Consider the following 13,664-nt stretch of genomic DNA (forward strand, 5'->3'; position numbering starts at 1 on the left):
TCCCGCAAAGGACCAGGGATTGGGCTTCTATTCCAACCTTTTTACGGTCCAAAAGCCAAATGGGGATGTCAGACCCATTCTGGACTTAAGGGATCTGAACCGATTCCTAAGGATTCAATCCTTCCGCATGGAATCAATTCGAACAGTAGTTCCCACCCTGCAGGGAGGAGAATTTCTGGCATCAATAGACATCAGAGATGCATATCTGCATGTGCCCATTTTTCCTGCTCATCAGAAGTTTCTGCGCTTCGAGGTAGGAGGGCGCCATTTCCAGTTTGTGGCTCTGCCTTTCGGGATAGCCACTGCACCTCGAGTGTTCACAAAGATCTTGGCTCCTCCTCTGGCCAGATTAAGGGCTCAGGGTATAGCTGTCATAGCATACCTAGACGACCTGCTCTTGATAGACCGGTCAGTAGCCTCTTTGAATGGAAACTTGAGGACCACAGTCAGGTATCTAGAACACCTGGGTTGGATCCTCAACTTAGAAAAGTCTTTCCTAAAACCAGTAAGAAGACTGGAGTATTTAGGTCTGATTATAGATACAAGCCAGGAGAAAATATTTCTACCCCAGGCAAAGATCGCTGCTTTAAGAGAGCTGATTCTGGCAGTAAGGACCAAGAAGGGTCCCTCAGTCCGCCTTTGTATGAGGCTACTAGGGAAGATGGTGTCTTCATTCGAAGCAGTTCCCTATGCTCAGTTTCACTCAAGAATGCTGCAACACAGTATTCTGTCGACCTGGAACAAGAAAGTTCAGGCATTAGACTTTCCGATGCACCTGTCGCATGCGGTGCGTCAGAGCCTCAATTGGTGGCTCATACCCGAAAACCTGCAGAAGGGGAAATCCTTTCTACCGGTTACCTGGACGGTGGCAACAACAGATGCCAGTCTGTCAGGTTGGGGAGCAGTTCTGGAACAGGCTGCGGTCCAAGGGGTATGGTCCAAGACAGAGAGGACCTTACCCATCAACATTCCGGAGATCCGGGCGATACATCTAGCTCTAAAAGCCTGGACTATCAGGCTACAGGGTTGTCCGGTCAGGATCCAGTCCGACAATGCCACAGCAGTGGCTTATGTCAATCATCAGGGAGGCACCCGGAGCCGAGCTGCTCAAAAGGAGGTGAACCAGATCTTAGCCTGGGCAGAGATGCATGTGCCATGCATATCGGCAGTTTTCATCCCGGGAATAGAGAATTGGCAGGCGGACTATCTAAGTCGCCAGCAGTTACTTCCAGGGGAATGGTCTCTGCATCCCGACGTCTTTTGGGCCATATGCCAAAGATGGGGGGTTCCAGATGTAGATCTCTTTGCATCCCGATTCAACAAAAAGATAGACAGATTTGTGGCAAGGACAAAAGATCCTCTTGCATGCGGGACGGATGCGTTGGTGATTCCGTGGCATCGGTTCTCACTGATTTACGCATTCCTGCCTATTCTGCTATTACCACGACTCCTTTGCAGGATCAGGCAGGAAAGGAAGTCGGTACTTCTGGTGGCCCCCGCTTGGACCAGAAGGACTTGGTATGCAGAAATAGTAAGGATGACAGTAGGTTCCCCGTGGACACTACCAGTACGCCCAGACCTGTTATCTCAAGGTCCAGTGTTCCATCCTGCCTTACAAACGCTAAATTTGACGGTTTGGCTATTGAGACCCACGTTCTGAAGAGTCGTGGGCTCTCAGGTCCTGTCATATCTACCTTGATTAATGCAAGGAAGCCAGCTTCCAGGATGATTTATCATAGAGTCTGGAAAGCTTATATAACCTGGTGTGAATCCAGGGGTTGGCATCCCAGGAAATATGTCATAGGTAGAATTCTTGATTTTCTACAATTAGGATTAGAGATGAAGCTGGCCTTGAGTACCATCAAGGGCCAGGTCTCTGCTTTATCAGTATTATTTCAGCGGCCACTTGCTTCGCATTCTTTGGTCCGAAACTTTATGCAGGGGGTGATGCGTCTTAATCCTCCGGTTAAAGTGCCCCTAAACCCCTGGGACTTGAACTTGGTCCTGGCTGTGTTACAGAAACAGCCTTTTGAACCAATAAGTCAGATTCCTTTGGTCTTGTTGACAAGGAAGTTAATTTTTCTGGTAGAAGAGTATCAGAATTAGCAGCTCTTTCCTGTAAGGAGCCTTATTTGATTATACACAAGGATAGAGTGGTACTATGCCCTCATCCTAGTTTTTTACCGAAGGTGGTTTCTGATTTTCATTTAAACCAAGACATTGTCCTACCTTCCTTTTTTCCAGATCCCTGTTCTCCGGAAGAGAGATCTCTACATTCGTTGGATGTAGTAAGAGCAGTTAAGGCCTATCTAGGAGCAACTGCTCAGATCCGCAAGACGGATGTTTTGTTTGTGCTGCCAGAGGGTCCCAATAGAGGACAGGCAGCGTCAAAAGCTACCATTTCTAAATGGATTCGACAGTTGATCATTCAAGCTTACGGTTTGAAACAGAAGATCCCTCCGTTTCAGATCAGGGCACATTCCACAAGGGCTATTGGTGCTTCTTGGGCAGTGCATCACCGGGCCTCTATGACTCAAATCTGCAAGGCCGCAACCTGGTCTTCAGTTCATACATTCACCAGATTCTATCGGGTGGATGTGAGAAGGCATGAGGATATCAGCTTTGGGCGTAGTGTGCTGCAGGCAGCGGTACAGGGTCCTCAGGTCTGATTGCACCCTACTTGGTCGTGGTCCCCCCCCCTCAGGTAGCATTGCTCTGGGACATCCCATCAGTAATTACTGTGGCTCTGTGTCCCGTGATGTTCGAGAAAGAAAATAGGATTTTTTAAAACAGCTTACCTGTAAAATCCTTTTCTTTCGAAGGACATCACGGGACACAGAGGTCCCGCCCCTCTTCTAATACACTTATATTGCTTGGCTACAAAACTGAGGTATCCCTGCAAGGGGGAGGGATTATATAGGGGGTTGAACTTCCTGATAGGGTGTGCCAGTGTCCAATCACCAGTGATACCTATATAACCCATCAGTAATTACTGTGGCTCTGTGTCCCGTGATGTCCTTCGAAAGAAAAGCATTTTACAAGTAAGCTGTTTTAAAAAATCCTATTTTCCAGAAGCCCAAAGGTAGGAGTGGAGGGCTCTTGAATCCTCCTGCGACTTCTGGAAAACCGCAGTGACTCCTCCCTCCCGGTCAGGGGAAGACTCCAGGAGTTTCTTCCACAGTGGACAGGCATTACATCAAACCAGTTTATTGTAAACATGCTCTCCCAGGGATACGTGATCAAATTCACGGAAGAACCTCCAAAATGATTCTTGGTGACAAACGCCCCAAGGGATCCAGACAAGGCTCTCGCCATGAAGTCCCTAATCCAGGAACTGAAATCCCAGAGAGTCATTGTTCTGGTCCCTACAGGGGAGTTCTTCCATTCTTCCAGGGTTTCTACTCGCACCTATTCCTCGTTCATAAACCCTCAGGAAAGTTCCGTCCCATCCTAAATCTCAAGATGCTAAAGCGATCGCTAGAGTACAGAAGATTTTGGATGGATTCCATTTTCTCAGTAAAAAACCTCCTGAACCAAGGGTGCTACATGGCGTCAATAGATTTACAGGATGCCTACCTCCACATACCCATTGCCGCCAGGTCCCAGAAATATTTGAGGTTGGCATAGAAAGTAGGGAAGTAGGTGGTACACCGGCAGTTCAGAGCAATCCTCAAGAGTGTTCACGAAGGTAATGGCCGAAGCATTGACACCTTTGCGTCTAGAAGGAATTTAACCCTTTCATGACTAAGCCTATTTTTGAAATTTGGTCTTTACAAGTTAAAATCCATATTTTTTGCTAGAAAATTACTTAGAACACCCAAACATTATATATATATTTTTAGCAGAGAATCTAGAGAATAAAATGGAGATTGTTGCAATATTTTATATCACGCGGTATTTGTGCAGCGGTGTTTTAAACGCAAATTTTTGGAAAAGGGACACTTCCACGAATTTTAAAAAATCCAAACAGTAACGTTACCCCAATTTTTTTGTATAATGTGAAAGATGATGTTACGCCGAGTAAATAGATACCAAACATGTCATGCTTTATAATTGCACGCACTCGTGGAATGGCGACAAACTATGGTATGAATTTCCATAAGCAACGATTTAAATTTTTTTTTTACGGTTACCAGGTTAGAGTTACAGAGGAGGTCTAGGGCTAGAATTATTGCTCTCGCTCTGACGATCGCGGCGATACCTCACATGTGTGATTTGAATACCGTTTACATATGCGGGCGGGACTTCTGTATGCGTTTTCTTTGCTGCGCGAGCTCGCGGGGACGGGGGCGCTTTAAAAATTTTTTTTTTTTTTAATTTATTTTCATACTTATAAATTGTGTTTAAAAAAAAAAAAAAAGTTTTTTTTTTTTACTTTTATTGCTGTCACAAACATCCCTTGTGACAGTAATAGGTGGTGACAGGTACTTTTTATGGAGGGATCGGGGGTCTTTTAGACCCCCGATCCCTCCTCTGCACTTCAAAGTATTCAGATCGCCAAAAACGGCGATTCTGAATACTGTGTATTTTTTTAAATTCGGCGCCATTGGCAGCCGAGTAAACGGGAAGTGACGTCATGACGTCGCTTCCGCGTTTACATTGAGAAGGCTGGAACGAAGCTGCCCACAGCTTCGTTCCAGCCCGCCCACAGCCGCCGGAGGCAGCCGATTGGACACCGGGCCTCCCGATCGCACTGGAGGCCCGGTAAGAGCGGCGGGAGGGGGGGGCATCCCCTCCCGCTCCTCCGGTATAACAGCCGAGCGGCTTTTAGCCGCATTGGTTGTTATATACGGATAGCCGATTGCCCGCTCGAAACAACGGTACCGGGATGATGCCTGCAGCAGCGGGCATCATCCCGGTATAACCCCCAAAAGCCGAGTACGCAGATGTGCGTACGGTCGGCGGGAAGGGGTTAAGTGATTCCTTATCTGGATGACCTGCTGTTTTTTGCTCAAACCAGAGAAGTGCTTCAGAAGAACTTGGTCAGAGCTCGTGCTCACCTAGAATCCATAGGATGGATCTTGAACCTTCAAAAGTCGAATATGATTCCCTCGCTGGAGGTGTTATTCTTGGGTTTCCGTATTAACTCAGTGGCGCAAAAGATTTTTCTTCCAGAAGAAGAACAGAAAAAGTTGGTGAAAGTGGTGTCGTTGTTATAATCCAGTCAGCTCCTGTCCATCAGGAAGATCATGTCAGCGTTGGGAACCCTGACCTCTTCCACACTGGCAATTTAGTGGGCAAGGCTCCACTTCAGACAAGATTCACTGGACTCACTAGTGAAGGTCCCCACCACGTTGAAAAGGAGTCTTTGGTGGTGGAATAACCAGACAAGGTATTCATCAGGTCTGTTATGGTCTTTCCCAACCCAAGTAAGATTAACAACGGATGCCAGCTCCTGGGGTTGGGGGGCTTACATGAGCAGTCGATGGGCTCAGGGCTCGTGGTCCACAAGAGAAGCAGTAAGGTCCTCAAATTGGAGGGAACTAAAGGCAATAGAAATGACCTTACTGACGTTTGCTGAAGAAGTTCAGGGGCTGCATATGCAGATCCTGTCAGACAACGCCACGGCGGTGGTCTACATAAAAAGACATATGAACCAGAGTTCTTCAGTGCCTAGCAGGAAGCATTCTAAGATGGGCAGAGCTCCATATCCTATCCTTGTCTGCGGTCTACCTAAAGGGGACTCTAAACAGGGTAGCGGATTTCCTCAGCAGAAACCAGGTATACAAAGCGGAGTGGTGATTGAACCCAGATATCTTCCATATGATCATGAAGAAATTGGGGCAGCTAAGAGTGGATCTGTTTGCGACTCAGGAAAATACACAGGCGTCTTTCTTCTTCTCCCTGAAAAAAACGAGTCATCCCTGGTGGGTAGATGCTCTGGCGCAGTTGGAAATGTCACCTCTGCTACGCCTTTCCCCCTTTTCAGCTTATCCCTCAGGTCATAACTAAAATCCGGAAAGAGGATACGACAGTAATCCTTATCACTCCCTTCTGGCCCAAGAGGGCTTGGTTTTCATCCCTTCTACAGATGCAACTCGAACCATATTGGCACCTTCCGTTGAGACAAGACCTGCTGATACAAGGTCCCCTGCTTTATCAGGAGGTAGCAAAGCTAAAACTCACACCTCAGCTTCTGAGGAGCAGCTTTTGAGCAGAAAGGGATTTTCGGTTAGGTTGGTTGCTACCCTCCTATCTAGCAGAAAGAGTATTACCAGAGAAATTTATTCCAAAGTCTGGAAAGTTTTCAACTCCTGGTGCACTGCATCCGGCAGATCTTTAAAAGATATTATTTCTATCCTGGAGTTCCTGCAAGAAGGAGCAGACAAGGGCCTGGCTCTCAGTACCCTAAAGTTGCCGCACTGGGGGTATTTTTGAAAAAATCTCTCATCAGAACCCCATGTGATCAGATTATTTAATACCCTCACCCGGTACAGACCGGTAGTGATCAGAAGCTGTCCAAAGTGGGATTTATCAGTTGTTCTACAGGCCCTGACCAGGGAACTTTTACTTTTGAAAACAGTTTTTTTAGTGGCTATAATGACAGCTCGAAGAATTAGTGAGCTGTAAGCCTTGTCAATCAGGGAGCCATTTTTTTTTCTATTTTTTCAGACCGAATTGTTCTGAAGACGGATCCTAATTTTTTGCCGAAGGTCGATTCGGTCCAAAATCGAGCTCAGGTGATGATTCTATGTTTTGCTTTAATCCATTGGGTAAGAAGAAAGAAGAATTTGATACCTTGGATGTTAAAAAAGCAGTCTTAAGTTACCTGGAAGCCACTAAGGACTTTAGGTGTTCAGACACATTAATTGTTCATTTGCTCGTAGTAAAAAAGGAAGACAAGCTACCAGAGGAACCATTGCCAGATGGTTGAGAATGGCTATCTCAGAGGCCTATTCCCTTACAGGCCAGGAAAGTCCAGTTGGTATTGGGGCTCATTCTACAAGAGCTTTGGCGGTGAGTTGGGCAGAAAAAGCTGGTGCAACTCCCAAACAAATCTGTAAGGCAGCTACATGGACGATTCTGACAACCTTTGCCCGTCATTATAGGTTAGACCTCCTGACGGCTGGGGACCAGGCTTTCCGAAGGAAAGTCTTAGAGGCTGTTGTCCCACCCTAAATGGGGTAAGTCTCGATTATCCTCTCGGGTGCTGTCCTGAAAGAAGTTTTGGGAAAATTCAAGTTAGACTTACCGGTAACTTGTTTTCCGATAGTCTTTCAGGACAGCAGTAACCCGCCCTTTTATTCTGTTGCTGTAATACTGTGATATAAATGTCGCTTATGTGTTGCAGCCTGGGCTGGAGGTTCTCTACAAACAACTGATGGAAGCAACGTGGAGGCCTCCTGATAAAGATTTGATTGATTGAGGTGTTTCCTGTGGGAGGAGGAGCCATGATCTCTCAGGTGCTGTCCTGAAAGACTATTGGAAAACAACTTACCGGTAAGTCTAACTTGAATTTTTTGTTGTAGGGATGCCTGAAATCTGACATGTATCTTAGAGCAGACTTCTGGGAAAATTGGTGAGCCAATTACACAAGCAGGAGATTGTTTCTGGGGGGCATTCTGTACACATTCTGTATACAGAACACCTCCAGGTAGCCATATTGCATTACATTTTCAGAAAATTACAGAGATGCAGATTGAAAAGACTTGTGTTGTAATTGTATACGCTATATTATTTTTTCTTTTGTTTACCATTTTTTTTTTCACCCACGAAAGTGGAGTTACCCTTTAAGGTAACATAGGTACAGTTCAACCAAACATCTCCAATACATTTCCCTGACAAAGTTTGTTCTATAATTGCCCCTTTGAAAGTGCCCCATGAGGTAGTCATACCTTGTTTAGGTGGTAAAGTCCAATAAAATTCCTTTGTAAAGGCAAGAGTCCATTTTTCGCAGTAAATCCATAATTGGTAGCAATAATCCAGAAAACTCAATAAAAATCCTAGCCCTTCGCGGACCCTGACTAGGTTCCCACAAGGGGCTCGGAGTAGCAGAGTGACAGCTACATCTTGACTTCCCAGATTCCCCAGGATTCAGGGAGCCCCTTGTTTACTGTATATGATGTAAACAAGAGGGGGGGCAGCGTTTACCTAAAAAGCATGGGAAAACCTGTCCAGCAGCGTTAACCTTTGCCTTTCAGGTCCCACTACCCCAACAGAGCCACCACAACTAACAAAGTACCTATCTTAGATTGTATTGCACCAACAATAAAATATACTTTTTTGTAGCTGCTGACTTTAAATTTTTTGGAACCTGGCTAAAGTTCCTATTTAACGCGGAGTTCCACGCAAAAATGGAACTTCCGCTTTATGTACTGGTGACCCCCTGACATGCCACATTTGGCATGTAATTTTTTTGGGGGAGGAGCAGGTACCCTGTTTTTACAGGCACCCAGCTCCCACATCCTCCCCTGGCTCCACGGCATCGGAAGGAAGATCACCTTTCCCTCTCCCCCTCCCCCGCAATCATCTGGGACACGTTGCATGTCCCAGAAGATTGCCTGGCCATTCACAGCGCGGCTCACGCATGTGCAGTGCGCGTCCGGCTGCGAAGCCACAGCCGGGCTTTTTAATATATATAATATAGTGAGCCGCTTAAGTCACAGAAGAGTTATAGATTCAGTTATTCTTTATATCTGTTAATTCTATTTAAGATTATTAATATTTTGCTTTGGCCTTTTTTTTTTTTTTTTTTTTTTTTTTTTGCAGGAGCCGTGCTTGGGCTGCTTATCACGATTTTTGGGATTTCAATCTGTGTGGCAAGTTCTGTGAACGACTGAGGACAGTTACAGGAGACTTTAAAAATAATATTTGAAACACAGTTAACCATGGGATTAAAAAAAATAATTTGAAGGAAAGAAAAGACACATTGAGCCTCATGCACACAGGATGTAAAAAAACTGCATTTTTAAAGGTGTGACTTTTTTTTTTGTATTTATTTATTTTTTTTACAGCCTTTAATCTCATTGCTGCTAGAGCCGTTTTTGCATTTTTTGCACAAATGTTTTGTCTACTGACACTGTACATCGTCCTACTGCTAAATATATATATATACCCACATGTGTATGTTTCAGCTTTGGGTGCACATCCTAATGCAATAGGCTGCACACACCTATGGTCAGAAAAAACACACTAAAGTAAATTTTAGGGCACACAAACCCAATAAACTGCCAACATTTTTGGTAAAATATAAAGGACAAGGTTGTACAGAATAAATACATACCCAACATGTCAAACCTTAAATATGTGTGCACCCATGAAATGGTGACAAACTTCAGTACCTCATATTTTCTATAGACAATGCTTCAAAAGCCCCCTAAAGGTTATCAGTTTACTGTTACGGAGGAGGTCTTGTGCTAGAATTATTGCTCTTACTCTGGCGTGCATGGTGATATGTTACATTTATATCGCAATCAATGTTTCCATGCGTAGGGGCCCCGACGTTTGCGTTTAGGTTTGTACGTGTGTATGTGTAGGGCTGGGAGCCTCAAAAAATTTTTTTTTATTATGTTCTTGGGTGTAACTTTTTTTTTTCCATCACATAGGAGACAAAAATTCCCCTATGTGATGATTTTTAGGTTACCAGTTCTCTTTAAGTCTAAAAGGCCTTGTATATCTCCTCTGGGCTCCACTGGATGTGTTGCAATGCACATCACATTCCAAAACATCCCTTCCCGGCTATGCTAGTCACACCCCCCGCTGTCAGGTCCATATGACGTACGAACCTGTCAGCGAAAGGGTCAAACACACCACTATGTGGCCACGCACACATAACTGTTTACAGGCATATTAGAAAAAGAGCATTTAGAGGATGAAAAAAAGTCACCTGCATGTTCAGGAGAGAAGCGTTTGAGCAGACAAAAACGCTTCACGTGCCTATAAACGCTAGGCACATTTAGCGCTTGTGCATTTATTCATACCAATGGCCAGAATAAATTAACAAATATATTTGAAAAATGTGGCTTTAGGCATGTTTTTACAGTTGCCTTTTTCCTGCCAGGAGCAAAGGCGTCTAGGGGAGGAATAAAAAAAAAAAATGTCCTGTGTGCATGAGGCCATACCTTGAATGAACATATAAATTGCAACATACATTCTATAAAATGTGAATGGAAATATAATAATGTTTTGTCTTTGATGGACCAAATTTTTCTGTACTGGCATGTATAGATGATATTTATTATAAAGGAAACCTGTTGTGTAGAAATATGAGCGCCATATATATAGTTACGTAGTTAGGTTGAAAAAAGACACAAGTCTATCTAGTCCAACCAATAAAATAAGAAAAAAAAAAAAATCATACAATCCCATATACACAATCCTATACCCACAGTTGATCCAGAGGAAGGCAAAAAACCCCAGCAAAGCATGATCCAATTTGCTACAGCAGGGAAAAAAATTCCTTCCTGATTCCCAGAGAGGCAATCGGATTTTCCCTGGATCAACTTTACCTATATATGTTACTGCCCAGTTATATTATATACATTAAGGAAAGAATCCAGGCCTTTTTTAAAGCAATCTACTGAGCTGGACAGAACCACCTCTGGAGGGAGTCTCTTCCACATTTTCACAGCTCTTACTGTGAAGAAACCTTTCCGTATTTAGAGATGAATTTTTTTTTCCTCTAGACATAAAGAGTGCCCCCTTGTCCTCTGTGATGACCTTAAAGTGAATAACTCAACACCAAGTTCACTATATGGACCCCTTGTTGGTCATACCCCCCTTAATCTCCTCTTCTCAAGAGAGAATAAATTCAGTTCCTCTAATCTTTCCTCATAGCTGAGCTCCTCCATGCCTTTTATCAGTTTGGTTGCTCTTCCTTGCACTTTCTCCAGTTCTCTGATATCCTTTTTGTGAACTGGTGCCCAAAACTGAACTGCATATTCCAGATGAGGTGTTACTAATGATTTGTACAGAGGCAAAATATATCTCTCTGGAGTCCATACCTCTCTTAATACAAGAAAGGACTTTGCTCGCTTTGGAAACCACAACTTGGCATTGCATGCTATTATTAAGCTTATGATCTACCAAAACACCCCAGATCCATCTCCACTATGGATTTCCCCCAGTTGTACCCCCCTAGTATGAATGATGCATGCATATTCTTAGCCCCAAAGTGCATAACTTTATATTTAGCAACATTAAACTTTATTTGCCACATAGTTGCCCAATTAAGCAATGCATTGAGGTCAGCTTGTAAGGTGGAGACATCCTGTAAGGACGTTATTCCACTGCATAACTTGGTGTCATCTGCAAAGACTGTTCCCTTATTAGAATTCTAGTTGAATGGCTATCATGCTGATCAAATGGCTTTAGTACTTTTTGAGTCACTGACTTGAAACAAGTTTGCAGAGCAAGTTTTCTGAATTCACTTTTTGCATGATTTAAGAAAGAGAGAAAATTGGCATTTTAGGAAGAAGCTCAGCAGTGTCAGTATTTCTCCATGTACAGATTTCTGTTAACGACTGTATACTTTATACTGTATATCAGCTTAATGTAAATAGTGCTATACTTTTTTATGTGTATAGTTTGTATTTATATAATGTTAAAATGTACATTATGTACACATGGAGTGGCTACATGGGCTTAAAGCGGTTGTTAACCCACTTCTATTACATGCTCCCATCCTCTCTGCACTATTATAATAATTGTCCCTGTGCCTGTGTAATGTAAATATCTGCAGGATTGTACCAGTATAAGCGCCGCTCAGCTGATTCCTCTCCTTTCTTCTGTCTCAGGCTCACAGCTGCAGTAGGCAGGGCCGAGCCTTTCCGCTGACAGCCAGGGAGGAGGGGGAAAGAGGAGCGAGAGAGCGGCGAGCCACCGACAATCAGCTAAGCGGCGGGAGCGGAGCTCATACAGGTACAGTCGTGAAGTTTTTTTTACAAACACACAGGCACAGGGAAAATTATTAGACTGGTGCAGAGAGGATGGGAGCATGTAATAGAATGAAATGAGAGCAGCAGGAGCAGGGGGGCGGGCACATTGTATGAGCAGAGACAGACAGAGAGAGGAGGGGGGAGAAGGACACAGGCGACAGCAGGCTGTGGATGACGGAGGCACACAAGCAGACCAGTATGTCAGGGCTCAGCAGCCATGATTATCATGCTCTGTTTTCAGAGGGGAGGGTATATAGCCAGCCAGGATCAGGCAGGTATTTCAGGTGATACGAGGGTCCAAATGACACAGCACAAGGACTGTGCTGTATAGCAGGCTTTAAGGGAACAGGATCTGTATTTTTTGGGGGGGGGGTTAACAAACACTTTAAAAGACAAGTATGTTTTTTTCTTTTCTAGATTCATACTTACGTAGGTGGATGCAGCATCAGACCAATGCTGAATCTGTCCCCCGCCGCCTCTGCACTGAGAACCGAGCCACCAAACACCACCGATGGCTTGGTTCTCTCAGCTCCCCGAGAGGAGAGATGCTGACTGTCGGTTGTCAGACTACTCTGCTCCTCCACAGTCATTGGAATGCTGAGCTGTTTAGGGGTGGGGAACGGCCTTCTTAGCGGCTCGCTGAGACTGCCATCAGTCCAGGCAGCTGGTGGATCCAGACTTCCTAAGTCACACATAAATGTGGTTGAACCACCAATCAGTCTGAGTAGACAATCAGGTAGACATAAGAGTGGAGCTCACCTCTCACCATATCCCAAAACAATCAACGAAAATATATAACCCAAAAAGGGGGGGGACCCCGGGGATTTTGTGGGTGAGAGGGAGATGGAGAGTATAAGTATGTATAAAGGTGAAAGATAACAGAGTATATAAAAATAATACTTTATTCAAAATTACACATGAATATAGAAAATTTAAAAGCAATCAGGTATACAATAACTGCAAATGATCCTAAACATACAGGTTCTACTTGTGAAGAACTCATACGTAAGTGGTACATATGGAGAGATCCAACATGTTTCGGAATATTTGAAATGTGAATTCCTTCTTCAGGGGATTTCCTGTGCAGTTATAATATGTAATCTGCAAAGTGTATGAAAAATAGAAACATACTAAGAAATAGGGTACAAGAGTACTAAGCATATGTAGTCTAGTGGGCATACATAGGTTAGTTAGGGGGCTTGGAAAAAATGGGAGAAAGACGTACAACTGATTAACTTCCTAAGTCGGGATGACGCGCTGCCTGGACTGATTCCAGTTACGTCAGTGGAGATCGGACTTCAGCGGACTTCTCATTCCAGGTCTGACAGTATGCTTGTATGATTTACAATACATTCTCTTTGTCGCTTGTTCTATAGCTGATTCTTCTCAGCAGGTGTGTGGGAGAAATACTGATAGCGCTAAAATTATTTTGACACTGAGGATTTAACTAAATCTGATCATGAAGGAATGATGCTGGGTTCATTATTTATTATTCTCTTTTTTTTTTTTTGAAAATTGACAATTTTTATTGATTTTCCAAGAAAATAAAGAGTTAACAACATAAAATACAAGGTGATACAATTGGTAGTGTAATCAGTACTTCTGAGATAGAGTCCAAAAAAAACAATTGGTGAAAGGAGCAGTGGAATATAAGCCAGTTAGCCTAACAACCGTCAGGAGGATACCTTGACGTGACATTATTCAGATAATACTGCATTTATACCTTGCATAACTAAACAAAAATAAGTAGAGTAAAAGAAAAAGAGAAATAAGAGAGAAAGAGAAGAA

General features: G+C 43.8%; 1 protein-coding gene across 3 annotated transcripts in view; it reads left to right on the plus strand.

The window, feature by feature from the left end:
- TMEM234 (transmembrane protein 234) overlaps positions 1–13,664 on the plus strand; it is a 60,085-nt gene that overhangs the window by 22,395 nt on the left and 24,026 nt on the right. The window contains exon 4 of one of the 3 annotated variants that reach the window (XR_012241660.1): positions 11,736–11,859. Coding sequence is in view for 2 of the 3 variants with exons in the window: in XM_073615374.1 (XP_073471475.1) it covers positions 8,710–8,780 (71 nt within the window). In the remaining variant the exon portion in view is untranslated. Of the gene's footprint in view, positions 1–8,709; positions 10,295–11,735; positions 13,345–13,664 lie in introns of those variants that run through there. The other 2 variants (XM_073615375.1, XM_073615374.1) reach the window with 2 other exon arrangements.

This window comes from Aquarana catesbeiana, linkage group LG02 (assembly GCF_042186555.1).
Source record: "Aquarana catesbeiana isolate 2022-GZ linkage group LG02, ASM4218655v1, whole genome shotgun sequence".
NCBI classification, from domain to species: domain Eukaryota; kingdom Metazoa; phylum Chordata; class Amphibia; order Anura; family Ranidae; genus Aquarana; species Aquarana catesbeiana.